General features: G+C 37.2%; 1 protein-coding gene across 2 annotated transcripts; it reads right to left on the reverse strand.

Moving 5' to 3' along the window:
* Positions 1-156: 156 nt before the first annotated feature.
* LOC113049153 (dnaJ homolog subfamily B member 5-like) lies at positions 157-15,213 on the reverse strand. 2 transcript variants are annotated; one of them, XM_026211229.1, is made up of 4 exons: positions 15,143-15,213; positions 13,672-13,928; positions 10,572-11,212; positions 157-2,456 (listed from the first exon to the last, which is right to left on the reverse strand). In XM_026211229.1, the coding sequence occupies exons 2-4, from the start codon at positions 13,880-13,882 to the stop codon at positions 2,223-2,225; spliced, it is 1,086 nt and encodes a 361-aa protein (XP_026067014.1). In that variant the 5' UTR covers positions 13,883-13,928; positions 15,143-15,213; the 3' UTR covers positions 157-2,222. The 2 variants fall into 2 exon arrangements, with proteins under 2 accessions (XP_026067014.1, XP_026067013.1); XM_026211228.1 differs by lacking the exon at positions 15,143-15,213 and adding an exon at positions 14,391-15,057.
* Positions 15,214-15,629: the final 416 nt, after the last annotated feature.

The raw sequence follows: 15,629 nt of genomic DNA on the forward strand, positions 1-15,629 counted from the left end.
TTTATTTCATGTTCTCATTAATTATTCATAAAGCACCAAAAATGTGTACTGTAAGTGTACTGAAAATGACAGAGTTCAATAGTACTTCACACACACACACACACTCTCTTCAAGGCCTGAATCTTTCTGAATCACAGGAAACGAACACAGCACCTGCATTCTGCATTGATTTATCCTCCCATTGGGTGCAGGGAGCCGCATTTAATACTCTCATACATGAGGACAGAAATAATAAACATGAGACATTTCCAATTTGACATTCAAATTCAAAACAGAAGTGGCTGGATGTCCAAAAATCTGTTGAGCACAATGGTACAATGTTCCAAACATACACCAACACATAGTAAACCAACATGATAGTCAATAAATGGTTATGTTTCTTCTTACTTTAATTTTATCACCAAATACAGCAATTATTAAATGACATAGTTACGACTGTGTAAGAGATATCCTGGAAGGATCGTTGGAAATATGAAAATTGTTGTTTATATAGAAAATACAGTTTCTCAAAGGCTGCGGTTACATCACAAATCGTTTGAAAGGTAGGCTTTGCACTTTATATAAATCTAAACTAAAACACAGAGAACTATTGCAAATTATTTCACATTGACACATTTAAAAGTGTGAAATACAGTATACTGAAACTGTTGTAGTAAAAAGCTGTTCAAAAAACAATTCCCTCATAACTTCATAAAAAAGCTATAGCTGTGCTTACTGAACAATGAAGACCTGCATTCAAAAAAAAGAACAACTTTTACCATCACAGTTCTCACTTTCATCTTTCTATTGAGTTTGGGTTTGTTCAACTTACTGAAATGAAGACTGTCATTCAGCATTTTGAAGGATGTTTGTTTTTTTGTTTTTAATGTGTGGCGGTGTGTATAGTGAAGTAAATGAATAATAATTTTCCAATAGCTATCCCTCTTCGATCTTTTTAGTTTTTTGCCCAGATGTTGCTCAAATTATATTTTTGCACATAACACAAAATTTCTTATTTAGGCTGTTCATTTTCATACAATGAAAGTGATTTTTGAATACAGCTGACAAACTTTGACAGAACATCAAATTTGTTATTCACTGAAAATTTCCGTCTCTCAGTTAATAAAATCATGAAGAACTGTCAGCAAGGACGATTTGCCAGACCAAGTCATAAAATACCATACAGCATTTACCATATAGTCTAGGTCAAAGATTTTTGTTTTCTATGATCCATGTGATGTGTCAAATATTTAACCTACAATATAACTCGGCTACAAAAGATATTGTCAACGGTGAGCTATCTAGCTCCTCATGTGTACCACATAAACAATATTACATTATATGTTAAGAGCACCATGAAGATGACTACCAATTTCTCCTTTTTTGGGTAAACTATCCCTGTAATGATGGTCACTGCCATACATCGTTTTTTGGGTACAGAAATGACAAATGAATCTGATTAGAGTATTTTTTCAACAATAGCCTAAGGTCTTTGCTAATGAAACTAAAATAGCTGGTTTGAGCCACATTAAGGCACTCAAATATTCTGTGACCTCAAAAATCCTGTAATCATACCACCACAAATGCCAGTACATGAAACTTCAAGAACTACCAGAGAGCACCTGTAGACTGTGGAGATGTGTGAGGGAGGGGAAATATATCAAATAGTTACCAAATGACTCTGCTGGTGCTCAAAATCCTTAAAATCCAAAAGTCTCCAACACTGCAGTTGTCTTACATAGATCACTTCATTTAAAATTAGATTATCAGTTATAACAAGGGATGGGAATTTAATCTGCTACACAATAACAGATTCAAATCCAGAATCAATGGCCAACTGTTGTTGGATTATCCTCATATCCATCATTAAGCCAAAAATATTAACCTTTCATCCAAAAAAATCCATCATTCTGTCTTTCTTGAAAGTGTTTGCCTTCAACATGTTGACAAAGAGAATAAAAAATGTTAAGGGGAAATAATAAATAAAATAAAATAAAAATTAAATCCTTGTTGAAAAGTCATGAGCCTCGGTATAAACACAAACTGCTTAAAAATCCCCCAAATCAACATTCCACATGTTCAGAGAAAGTGATAATAAATTAGGTAAAACTGTAACCAAATATCAAATGAGCCTCTGGTCCTTACGACATATTTGTCCCTCTTCGAATTCAGCATCTGTTTGTTTGGGGGGGAAACGGTGTGTTTGAAAAATGTAACCATACAGTGAATCCACTGAACTTCCTCTAAGATTGTGGCAGGTGCTGCTTGATGATCTCTCGGGACTGGGGTGGTATTCTGTCTGGGAAGCGCACCTGGAACTCCACTATCAAATCCCCGCGTTGAGACGGATTTTTTGGGAAAGGTAGGCCTTCTCCACGCAGTCTCTTGACTGTGCCTGGTTTGATGATATCGTTGCAGGGCAATGTGATCGCTCGGTTGTCAATGGTGGGAATGTTCACTGTACAGCCACACAATGCCTGTCAAAAAAGCAAAGTGAAGTCAGTGCAAGAGCCGTTGATGGTATTTCAACACATAAGCACAAACTCTACATGGCCACATAGAGACCTAGTGTAAGATGCCTCTATGATGTTACAGGAACAGGGAGCACATGTACAGTATATATTCATATAAAACAGTAAGTATATATTTGTTATTATAGTACACTGTCAAAACAAAATTGTAATATTATTTATGGTAAAAACTGTCAGTTGTGGTTGCCAGAACTTTACTGTAGAAAAACATTAACTGAAATTTTTTTTTTTTTACTTTATAACATACCAGGTTTAAAACACTGATGGTAAAGAGAAAACCACATGATACATCAAAATGCATCATAAGTAGGTTTTCCACAAGCTGAGGTAAATACTAAATACTACTATATAGAAGGTGCACAGTATCATACACATGAATACAAAACACCATCATGGTAACAAACGTGACATTAAAGTAATGCAATAAACATCAACATAGTCCAATAGGGTAAATCTCCAATGTTCATAACTGATGAGAAAAACTAACATTGTATAAGGAATATGATTTGATTATATGATGTAAAATACAGTATATAAAAACTGCTTTTACTTGCTTTTAAACTACATTATATTTCGATTTAGTCATTTAGCAGATGCTTTTATCAAAACCGACTTAAAAATGAGAACAATGGAAGTCTCAATTAGCTTAATGCAGTACACGTAGCAAGGTATTTATTTATATTTTTCCACAAAAAAATATTAAAGCAGGACTGTTTCAACTGTATTTTTGATTATAATACAGAATAGTGAGAATAAGAAACTTTCTTCAAAAACATTAAAACGTATGATTAAAAACTTCTAGCAAGGGCTTTGAAGTTTGGACTTGAATTGTCTAAATGTGGGCAACCATGCGGGGATGTCCAAGTGTGTGTGTGTGTGTGTGTGTGTGTGTGTGTGTGTTATGCTACAGTAGGGGTAGTTGAGTGCACAGAAAGCTAATTTTGGCCACTGCTCTCATTTCACATGGCTAATGAAGCAACTGAAAAATCAGCTGAGCTAATAAATTGAAAAAAAACTCAAATCAGAAGTTGCCATGGAACTAAAATGATATTACTTGTACAGATAGAACACTTTCAGAATTGTCAAAATAAGCAAACCATAATAACACCATAGTAATGTCCTCATTTGTAAGTCGTTTCGGATAAAACCATTTGCTTAATGAATAAACATAGATCACAAGGAAGCTGAAGCAACTGTTGATAAAGAAATTGTGATAATAGTTTTAGACACTGGTGGCATCCTCTGAGTTTCTGAAATTTAATGCCAAAAAATATAATATATGACTTCACTGGTTCATATGACCCCACAGTATGATACGGTTAACAGATTTGTCACACTTTTCATTATAGAAGGGCTCAAGCTCAAAGATTCCCGTGGACCATCTGATAACTAAATAAAAATATTGCTGCAAGCAGCGATTACCGGGGCTCAAGCGCTTAAGGAATTTAAGCATATAAGGAAAGATACATTACATATTATTTAGGAAAGGCTGTACCAACGCAAATCAGTAATTTAAAAAAAGCATTTTTGGCAAATCCAAGTAATTAACCATAGAAAAATTATGTTTTTTAATGTTTATGACTGTTACAGCGCCAGCTGTAATTCAATAGCCTTAAAATTTCACAAGCTTTTTTAGAATCACTTCTTGCTCAACAGGTTTTGTAAAGTTTTGAGTTTTCCTTTAGGCAAATTTATTTTGGGTAAATTTGGACAGGATTTTTTTTTTTGAAAATTATTGGCCTAGAGAGTCCAGAGAATTGTACTCCAGTGTTTTTTTCGATATTGAGCAAAAAACCTAGGACTACTGTGCAAAAGCAGGTTCACTCTGGTTTACATCGTCTTTTCTGAATCCAAAATACTTCCAAATTATGGAAGATGATTTATGTTTTGGCACCAAGTCAGATTCTGCACTGCCACCAGCTGCATTATCTCCCGCACTCATTTTCTTTCTTTCTAATTTATCCGCTGTCTCTGTACAGTGTGTGTGTGCGCTGGCTTTAGCGGTGCATTCAAGGGCAATCGTAAAACTGATGTTTGTTGTGACTGCCAGAGTTGTATGCAGGGCGAGCACGGAGAGGGGAAATCTATATCGTCTATATCGTTGCTTTTTTCGATAGTAATATCTTGAAAGTTTATATATAGATATAGATACGATAATGATATATTGTACAGCCCTATCCGGAATGAGGACTTATATTGTATGATATGAATATTGTGGGTAAGTGTGGAAAAACCACACAATGTGCAATCGTTTACACCCTTGAAAAATGTGATATTGCCCCCCACGCCCCCAGTGGCTGGTTTCTTTAAAATTTCTCTCCGTGAGTCAAACAGGCCCACTGAGTTTCATACTGATCAGCCTTCATTGACTTTGTCAAACAGGTGCTCAAACTTTGTTGGCCAATGGCGGCAATGATTTTTGATATGCTCTGTTGACACTTGTGGCACTTTGGACCAAGACTGATTTTCATGTTAATAGGACAAATGGTTTCACAGTTATAGCCATTTTTATGGCACCACCAAGTGGCCAAGCTCCACATTTAATTTCCTGTGATCTCAGATTGAGCTCTTAGGTACCTTCAGGAGTTATAGGCATTTTACTAAAAGTGGCCCTGCCCCTTTTAAACGTTTTGGTGTCCCTTTGTGATGGTGAGTGAGATTTTTGATAATCATTGGTATTCACTCCCTAGAGAATCTTTCTGTGCAACTTATGTGTGGTTCCGATCGGGCGCAAAGATCTAGGACTAGTTTGCAAGCTCACAAGCAAATCTGAGGCATGCGTTTTGTCTGGTTTGAGCAAAGGATTCCAACCACATAAGACACTTGAGACTGTGACTAACAGTTTAAGAGTTATGAGTGATTTCATACTTTTGTTTGCTGTAGCGCCCCCATCAGGCTGCCTGGGGCGAGCCTTGGTCACGCTGTAGGCGGCTTGAGTACTACCATGCCTCCAAGTTTTAAGTCTCTACGACTTACAGTTTGGTCTGCAAAACCAGTTTTATGTGGAGATCACTGATCGGATACGCGCTTGAACCCCATAAAAATAAAAATAAATTCCTGAAATGTAACTGACAGGATTAGATAAGCAAGATCCTCCTATATTCACTTCTGGAACATCATATAACTTTTGTTACTTTTTATCTTCCAACAGAGCTTCATTTATTCCCCCTTCGGTTGTTCCAAACTAGTACAAATTTCAATTTTTCTGCTGAACCTAATAGAAGATATTTTGGACAATGTGGGTAACCAAACAGGTTCTGGTCTCTATTGACTACCATAGTATTTATTTACTTCTATGGAAGTCAGTGAGTGGATATCTGAACATGCGGACCAGTTTGGTACCTTACATTCTTTAAATATCTTCATTCATGTTCAACAGACAAAAGATAATACTACAGGTTTGTAACAACTTCAGGGGGAGTGAATGACGAAAATTTTTATTTTGGGGTAAACTAGCCTATTCCTTTAAGTATCAGGATAAGAAGCATGAAATGGCTAAATTCAAAACTTAAAGATTAAAACTTAGCTGTGTGAAGCTAATGAAGTGAAGAGACTGCTGTTATTGCATGTGAGCTTATGCTGGAAAAGCTTTTCATGAACTTTCTGTGAATACCAAGCACAAATATTGCCAGACAGCTATGCTTAGCAGCTGCCTCAAGGGATGAGAAAATGTGTTCGCAATGACATCAACTCCTTCCTACAGACAGCAGCAGTGTGGGCTGGGGGGATGGAAGCCGTGGGATTCATGGAAAGAAGGGAGTAGCTGATACTCTCACAAAACAGTTGACCATGACAAGTTGCCAGACATTTCCTCAACTCTGGCTAATGATGATGTTTCCCAAACAGCAACTAGAATTAAACCAAACTTCATGTCAGAACTGCAGCAGAATTAAACTAAGGTGCCATTTTCACAATGTTTTCAGCCAAAAACGGAAAACTTTTTATTGGTTTTGCCTGCTCGTTTACATGACAACTACCGTACCTTTTGGGGACTGAAAACACATATTTTTTGAAAATGAGTATCAATGTGCACGTTTTTGAAAACACATTTATTGTTTCAGTGTAAAACACCCGAAACTGGAATCTTTGAAAACGGCGACATAATGGGCATGCGTAGTACATGTAAGGTATGTAGACATGCGCAGTACGTGTCGATTTTAAAGGCGAACACGAACAAAAACACACAACAATGGTGGAGTATATGGTACTGTTGTTGCTGCTCAAGAGTTTGCTAACGCTTCTTCAGACGCAGCATATACAACATATAACCGTCACTTCCCTCAAGTACGGTTTACTAACAAGTGCCCAGTGCCAACTACTGGCCTGGAATACATAATACAGTGTTTTTGGTCGTTTTCGCAGATATGTGTAATTGCGAATTGTTTTGAATATGTTGTGTATGGGTGAAATTAAAAAAAAAATTCTGTTTTTGACTACATCGTTGTGTCAACTGCTAAACATAGTCTTGTTAAAGGAGATTCAAAATAAAATGAATTCTGGTCCACAGCTAGGTCAAAGCTGGTCCATATACTGGTGTCATTAATCTGGACACCAGTATGAAGTTTGCAGACCATTTCCATTAGAGAGATATATAGGCTACAACTAAATTTACAAACCCATTAAGCAAGCAGATAATGAAATAAGTGTGTCAATGGCGACACAGACAAGCAGATAGTGGATGGACTGCAACTATGCTCATAAATTGTTGCAATTTTTTTGTCACTCTTTCATGATCAAAATATGAAGAGTTTGGTTCCAAATATTGATTCATTTTATATTGATTCAATGGATTTATTCCATAATAATTTGTTTTTGTCATGGATTTATCTAATTTTGGGGAAAAATAAAATTTCATAATAAATCTTTGAAAATCGAAATCTGGATTTGAATGTTTATTGTTACTATAACCTGAAGATGCTATGTGAAAATTTGAAACAGAAAATGGTGGTTTTAATCTTGCCACAATTTAGTCAAAATGGATTTGTAGCATTTTGGAACCAAACTCTTCTATGTAAGGACAGGATGTATTTAGGATTCCATAGGACTGACAACTGTATTTTGACATATTCTGCTCAGCACAGTGTATGTCACGTGTTCACACATATTAAAGCTGCATTCAGTTGTTTGATGCTAAAAATGTGCTTAAAATGCTGTATACTGCATTGGCATATGGCATTTCTATAAAACTTTTTAAATAAGTCAACATAAAGAAGTCACCACAATGTATTTCACCATGTTGAAATGCCATGACCTGCTGTACATTCGCTTTACTTTTTAAATCTGAGCAGGGCTTGATTGTTTTTAAGAAGTTCTATTTATAGCAAATGTAAAAGCCCTTTCACAACAAAAAGTGTAATGAATAAACCTCAGGCTGAAGAAAAAGTAAATTCACGTCTGTACTGTAGAACACAGAAGGTTTAACACTCTTCAGGAATAAAAAAAAGAAAGAAAAAAAAATATGAAGCACAATTGTTAGTTTATCTGAAGTCATTTTTGCTTATTAGTATGGTTGAACTGGATCATCAAAAGTCTACAGCAAAGACATAAAATGGGATTAGATATGTTTTTTTAAATAATTTAATTATTGCAGGCTTGTGTCATATTCTGAGTTTGCATTTCACCATTTTAATTCATTTTGATGAATACTAAATCAGTTTTTTTGCAACTGGGATGAATTAATGCACATTAACATTTAGTCTAGAAATACATCATGTTCACACAACGCCTCTGTACTTCTGATTTCTCCCAATATGGGGACAGGAGACTTGTCAGGCAATAAATGGAAAAACCAAGTAATTTTTTTGTAAATTAAAAAGTATGTGTTACTTTACTAGGTGCTTGAAAAGGTATTCTACTAGGTACTCTGATTACATAACTTAAGTTACTTGTAATGCGTTACTCCCAACACTGATGCAGTGTCTATCACCATTGTGCTATTAGAACTTATGAGGAACAGCGACGCTAATGTTAACTGAAGAACTACTGAATGCACCTTTAAGACACTGTGCTCAAATTAACAAATTAACTTTACTGATCTAAGATCACATTCAGAGCTGACTTGAATAATCTAGCATTATCGTACAGATAGCATAATGTGGGCCCGTGTTTCCTCAGCACCACTGCTAGGGCTCTTTAGTAGTGCTGATGAGTAATTACTAGGCGAATGTGTATGGAAATTACCAGCAGACAAGGACCTTATAGCTGTCTCGCTCTTGTACAAACCCATGGTCATTATAAACAGGCAATTAAAGAAACTCTGAGCTCTAATTAAAGCAATGCCTTGGGGTTCCACTAAGAGCATCTCTAAATGAAAAGTGATATTGAAATGAAGACAATGTTCCCCTGAGAACAGTCTAGATCCATGCTAAATCTGTCCTCTGAATGTGTTTACAATAAACAAGCAGATGAAAATTTGTGGGGCAAGTTGCCATCAGTATGCATGAGATGGTACCAGATGGCAAAACAGTTTGTGATGTTCACTGCTACTTATCAGGTTTCATTCTGGGCATCTAATGAGCGAGACCTTTAAAAGTAAATCACTGACCTGAAAACATCTCCAAAATGATTAGCAGACAGTTAAAATAGGCTCTGAACATGTTTTTAGATATTATTTAAATCCATGTTTGACATTAAAAAGTCAAAAGTGCTGTAGAGCTGAAAATCTTATTGTTTAAAACAGCTGATAGCTGCCTTCCTACCCTGGCTGAGCTGCCGAAGTAAAAGTTATCAAAAGTAAAGTTAACAGAAAGACAAGAATATGTTTTCACTGTTAATTACACTGGTGCTCCGAAACACATCATGGTCACTCAAGACTGACATTAAGGCTATTTCTGCTGACGTCTGTCACTATAAAGTATTAACTGACTACTGACAGTGGTTTTCTAGGTCACTAGACAAACAGAAATATATGCAGTTACTGTAGACCGTAGTTATTATCCTCAGTAGGTCAGCCCATGAAAATCCCATTACATCTAGGCGACATCAATTATATATTGAAATTATTGGTTTGATTTAAAAATGCATCATGTTTCAGAGTTTGATGACTTCATGCAGAATTCTCTGTGCTTTACTGAATCCCCTCAGGCCAGCACTGCAGCAGTGACACTAGGAGCTGTCATAAACACCTAAACTTTTATAATAATAAAAAAAAAAACTATGCCATGAAAGACACAAAAGAAAAATAAAATTCACAATTGTTCTGAAATCTAACATTTCTATTACAGTTATGAGTTTCAGCTGCTTGCTTATTATGTACAAACAAGCAAATTATATTATCAGTAAAAAAAATATTTTAGGCAAATTAACATTCCATGTGCAACCTGAAAAAACACACTCGGCTCGGGTCACATGACAATTGTATCTGCTTAGTTCAAATCTACCAGGCGAGTTCAACTCGCTTTTTCAAAGCGAGGACTCTGCTTTGGCGTATGACACCGCACCATGACATTCCTGTGCTCTCACACTGAAGTGGGACAGAGAGTAAATCAGCAATGACGTTGAGCCATGGAGGGACTCTACACTCTACACAGGCATGTGTCTTATCAAGTCCTATAGCTATGTCAGATTAACACTGGGCATGCTCAGGTATATTTACCTATATATACACATTATAATGTTATGCAAAAATATGTTTCATAATGTAGATAGATAATGCAGGACAATAAAACCAACCATGGTTTGCATGTTGGGAATAATGCAGCCAAATTTAGCAGCTGTGCAGGTTAACAAGGTCAGCACTTATTTTGGACTCGACGGGGTTGATTCCAAATGAAGCCCATTAATTTACTCTGTAAGTCCATGTAAATGAGGGCACAAAGGCCAAAGGGTGGTCTGGTGTTGAGATTGCAGTAAACCTGTCTATTCTAAGTCTAGGTCTGTCTATTCTTGGGTTACAGAAGCCAACTGATAAAACAACCCAGTTTGCTTTGATGGCCAGACAGGAAATGTTAAAAACCACAAAGGTGCAAAAACCTGACCAGTAGCCCATTTCAGGCCAATAACCAATTGAGGGTAAAAATAAATGGTGGAAACCTAAAACACTGAACAATGAAATACACATACCTCCTTAAGACCAATCTTGGCTGTGTAAATAATGTTGGATCCATCTCTTTTGAAGAGTGGGTGCCCTTTGTCCTTGAGCACAAATGCAATATCAGCTGGAATGTTCTCAGGTGTCTCATCACCCTCTTTGGGGAAGGTGATCTTGGTCCCTTCCTTCCAGCCTCTCTTGATGACAATGTTAAGGATCTTGTCCTCTGTCCTCATTGTCTTTCTATCTGGGTTCAGTCTTCGGTGAGTGATACGCATCCGCTTGGTACATCCATGGAAGATCTCCTCTAGTGACACCTTAAGCTCATGTACTACTGGAGGGTCCTGTACTTTCCTACGGCCACCATGAAGAGGCTCGTTACGATGTCTTCGACCTCCACCATGATGAAAACCATTGATACCATTGAAACCAAAGTGGCTAAAAGAACTGAAAGGATCATCATCTCCATCCATGTCAATGTCCATGTCATGATCGCCACCATGGACATTAGTGCCATTGGTGGTTCCCCGTTGGCGTCCAGAGCCAAAGAATATATCAAAGGGGTTGGAGCCTCCAAAGAAAGAAGCAAAGGTGGCATGTGGATCCCCATGGAAGGTGTAGTGATAAGTAGTCCCTTGTCCACTAGATGAGCCTGTGCCACCTGTTTTCAAACCTAGATGGAAATACACAGAAGGAACAATGCATCAGGTTTTTCTGTATTTACAAAGTAATTTTAAGTTCTGCTTAATTCCACAGGTGAGCATCTTCTGTGACAGTTTCAGGTTAGCAAACACTCTAGCTTCCATTAATATTCAAGGCTTTTAAAAAGTATAACTTTATGTCATCTCATAAGTACACTAAGGATTGACGGAGCCATATTAAGGGCATCACCGACTTAGTGAGTCTGCCACTGCTGTGTGAGAAAAGTGGATTTAGGACTACAGTTGCCTTGAAAAGTCAGTTCTGCTTGCCACTGATAAAACCTAAGCCACTTTCTATTAAAATGTTAACTAAAATAGGATGACTTCAACTAGAATGGCCTACTGCATACAATATTTTAAGAATTCAAGACTGTGTAAGTGTAGATATTTTCAAAAGAAGCAAGTACATTGACACAGTCTAGTTGAAACTGTTAACCTATACCAATGGATGCCAACTCCAAGATAATTCTTTGACTTGTATCCTCTACACTACTAAGAGGGCAGTCTACTTTATTGTATTACAACTACTTGAAACAGACACAAAGTTGTACACCTCTATGACAAGCTATTTCTATTTGTTTAGTGAAAACAAAACAACACTGAGAATGGTCTGACTTCAACTTCTGAAAAATTGTTACAACCCAACAAATTGGCAACTGAGATGTTAATTCTAAACTCCTGCTGGATAATTATCAAGTGCTAACCTACAGCATGACGTAGCATGGAATAGCATTTGATTTAGTCTGCAACTGCTCACACATCACCATTTTGAGGTGTAAAGCTCAACAGAAGACCTGCCAAGTCTTTCTCGGTTTCTTTTCTCCACCCCCGCTCAGTTTGGTTACAAATTCAGATTGCTGGACAAAGAACAGAAATCCGATATTAAACAAGCAGGCTACTTAATTTCTATTATTGTCCCTTAGCTGGCTTGTCTTGGTGGCCTGGTTCTGAAAAAAATATTTTGGCAAGAACATGCAGTACAAATCCTGGACAAGTGATGAAACTGAGTGGAAGACCACAACATGGTGTGTAAGTGCTCTTTAAGCTCTAGTGTCTGAAGTTTCACTGCAAAACTATCTTGTTCACAAAAATAGAAGTACAGAAAGGTCAATTAGGATCAAACAATCATTTATTTTGTGCTTTTCAGTTCTGTTAAAAAACCATTAACACCCATGCGTTATGGTGGGTGATTGATGGCTTGTAACAAATGCACTCCTTCTAATGATCAGGACACAAGCTGACTCATCTTAAAGCTTCACATCTTCAACTCTTCAGTCTGCCTACTTAATGCGGACACCTTATAAAACATGTTTCAACCTCATTCTTTGCAACTTCAATGAACTCCTCAGGCCAAAACAACTAATGAGTGGATGGTTATCAAAGTGGGTCATAACAGATTCATAGGACTATACCTTAATACAAAATTAAAAACACAATACATCAGTGTGAATCTGTTAATAAAGCCATTAGCTTGTTGCTGCCAAAGCCTTTTGACTGTACCCAATGGCTCTTATTTCATGCAAAATGGAACAACAGTGCACAGAAAGAACGGTTGCAAAGACTCTAAAAACATAAATGGGTTCCTTGCGAAATTCATGAGCAACATTAGTAAAGGCGTTATTGGCAGGTGTACTCAGTGTAAAGATGCTTAGTTTGGCATCTAGCCTGGAGTTGGCATAAGTGGGAACATTTGAAATCCTTCTTTGTTTCAACCGACTTTTTTCTTATTTTGGAAAAGTGCCGTGTTTATAGTCCTTGCATTTGTCAGAGAACTTTTCTGCATCATCCTGTAGTGTGAGGGAGTTATTTTGATTGTCAGGAAAAAGCAGAGGAGGTAAAGCTGCTTTGACAGTGTATGAAGAACAGTGATCTAGCCACGTGAGCAGAATAACGATCCTTTTAAGGGTTGGTATAAACAGAACTGTACTTGGGTTCATTAAGTCTTATTGTTATTAGCATGTATTGTTTTCTTAGAAAATATATATTGGCGTATTGTGCACTATTTTAGACTGTAAATATGAATACAACATTTTAAACCTAGGGGAAAACTGACTCCCAGGTTATTGTGTTTCATATTCCACACTACTCACACTTAACCTGGGGTTGAAAATTAATCCTGGGTATTCATAATCTGACATTTCACACTATATATTCCTAAAATCCGGGCTACTATATATTGCTAAACCACTTCAAATTACATGTGTGAAATGTTAATCTACCAAGGTTTATAATCAGAGTTTACAACAAAAATAATCCAGGATTGAGCACAGTGTGAAAAACTTTAAAGTTTAGTTTGTCCAAATCCATAAATGAACAGAGAACTTGCTACATACTGATTATCAAATTATTTTTTCCTAGAAAAGTAATTATGGCCCAAGGCAGTGAGATGTTTGGCAGTGTTTCTTCTCTACATGGACCCAACCATACTTACCATCCTCGCCGTATTGGTCATAGATGACTCTCTTCTTTGGGTCACTCAGAACCTCATAAGCTTCTGCGATCTCTTTAAACTTCTCTTCAGCATTGGGATCCTTGTTTTTGTCTGGATGGAACTTCAGGGCCATCCTTCTGTAGGCCTTTTTGATTTCATCCTCATTAGAGCCTGAAGTTATGCCAAGGATCTTATAGTAGTCCTTCCCCATGGCTTTTTGTTTACAGATAGAGTCCTTCCAGAACGACCAAACTTTTCTACAAAACAATGATGAAAACAAGCAAAGTAAATAATAAAGTAATAAAAATGCATTCAGAATGTATTCTTACAAGAGAGGCAGTAGACACAAATAAAACACCGCAGTATTCTACGGTTATCTCGTAGTGGCCAAGAAAGAATTCTGTAACACAACATCGATAACAACATGTATTTGAAATGAAATTGTATGGATAAGAACAGATCCTGATCATCTGAGCCTGAGCCTACCGTTTGGGCGGCACTGCAGACCGCTCGAGAAACACTAACAAAGACTTGATGTTCAGCATATTATAGAGCACTTTCCATTCACACACAAACAAACATGAATGTAAAACAATGTCATTTTGCATCCAGACTCATTTTATCTCTTTTCCGTTTAACTAAAAACGGCTCTGTTTAAAATACACCCAACACCCAACACTGTATCCGTCAAGAACACGACGAGGTTGATAAAAGCTCACCAGTTACGATATTGTCTGCAGAACAATGATGTCGGTTTGCCGCATCCGACAGGAAATCCTCATCGCTAAAACAAAACCTCTGAGGTCTCCCGGTGTTCCTCTCCGGTATTTAATGATGTCATGGTGACCACCAATGAAAAAATAACGGACGACTGGTGACTGAGTGATATCTGACTGACGTCAGTTAGACAAGCCTGACCTCTTTATGTATTCCTCCCATAAAAACAGATTTTTGGATTATCCGCGTCTGCACCAGCATGCAGCTGTAAAGGTATAGGATCTCTGCAGGATGTGCACACCAGGCGATTAAACATCGTCCTTAAATTAGACGCAACCAGAGACGAAATCAATACCGGCTGTGTCTCAAAATCTTCTGAGCTGTCTAAGCAGCAGGCAGAGAGGTTTTATGACACACGCACTTTCTTAAAAGTAAAGATTACCATACACATCCAAAAGCCTGATGCTGACTACAGTCCATGATCTGCTATTAGGATATAGAAGTTATCGTATCAATATCAGTCATTACCATTCATTGTGAATCGGCATAATTGTAAATGTTTTATAATAATTCTCGGTGAGCTAAGTTACTCAAGTTGTCAAATTCCGGCGAGACTAACGCTTTTAAAAACAGACTATAGCCTTTAAAATCTCACAGTGAAATATTGCTGGAAAGGATAAAGACGCTCAATCAGACGCACATGTGTGTTCCAGTTGTATTTTTGAAAGAATACAAAATTAAAAACAGAGCTTACCGTATCAAAGTATCCTTTAGCTCTCTGCCGGTCAGAGCTGCATGACATTCAACTCCATCCCGTTAACCACGCCTCTAATTTAAATATGTCCCGCCCCGTACACGCCACAAATAAATCACTCCAGTCCGAAACACTGGTGCACTTCCAAAATCACAACTGGCTTGGGGGTGCATTTTAGGTATCTGACAAAATGCATGTGCTTACAAAAAAAAAAACACGTATTTAAATATATTTTATATTACTGTGTGTGTTTGTGAGTGTGGTTTTAACCTGGAGAAAAAATCTGTGTGTGATAAACTTTGATTTTGAGAAAGATAGATAGTGTATAAAGACATAAAGACTAATGCAGCATCAGTGATTTTTATTGCTTATGCCTCTCTTCATTTTCCCAGAATGTGCTCTTCACTCATACAGAGCCCAGGCAGACCAAGTGATCGATACAGCTGTCTGGCCCTGGATCAGGCTTTTATTACCCAGAGGTCAATCC

Source organism: Carassius auratus, chromosome 30 (genome assembly GCF_003368295.1).
Source record: "Carassius auratus strain Wakin chromosome 30, ASM336829v1, whole genome shotgun sequence".
NCBI classification, from domain to species: domain Eukaryota; kingdom Metazoa; phylum Chordata; class Actinopteri; order Cypriniformes; family Cyprinidae; genus Carassius; species Carassius auratus.

Excerpts from the sequence above, each read along its gene's own strand:
- LOC113049153 (XM_026211229.1), bottom strand. The coding sequence starts at position 13,882 with ATGGGGAAGGACTACTATAAGATCCTTGGCATAACTTCAGGCTCTAAT. Across the intron at positions 11,213-13,671 it reads TGACCAATACGGCGAGGATG|GTTTGAAAACAGGTGGCACA; the intron begins GTAAGTATGGTT and ends ATTTCCATCTAG. Across the intron at positions 2,457-10,571 it reads CCAAGATTGGTCTTAAGGAG|GCATTGTGTGGCTGTACAGT; the intron begins GTATGTGTATTT and ends CTTTTTTGACAG.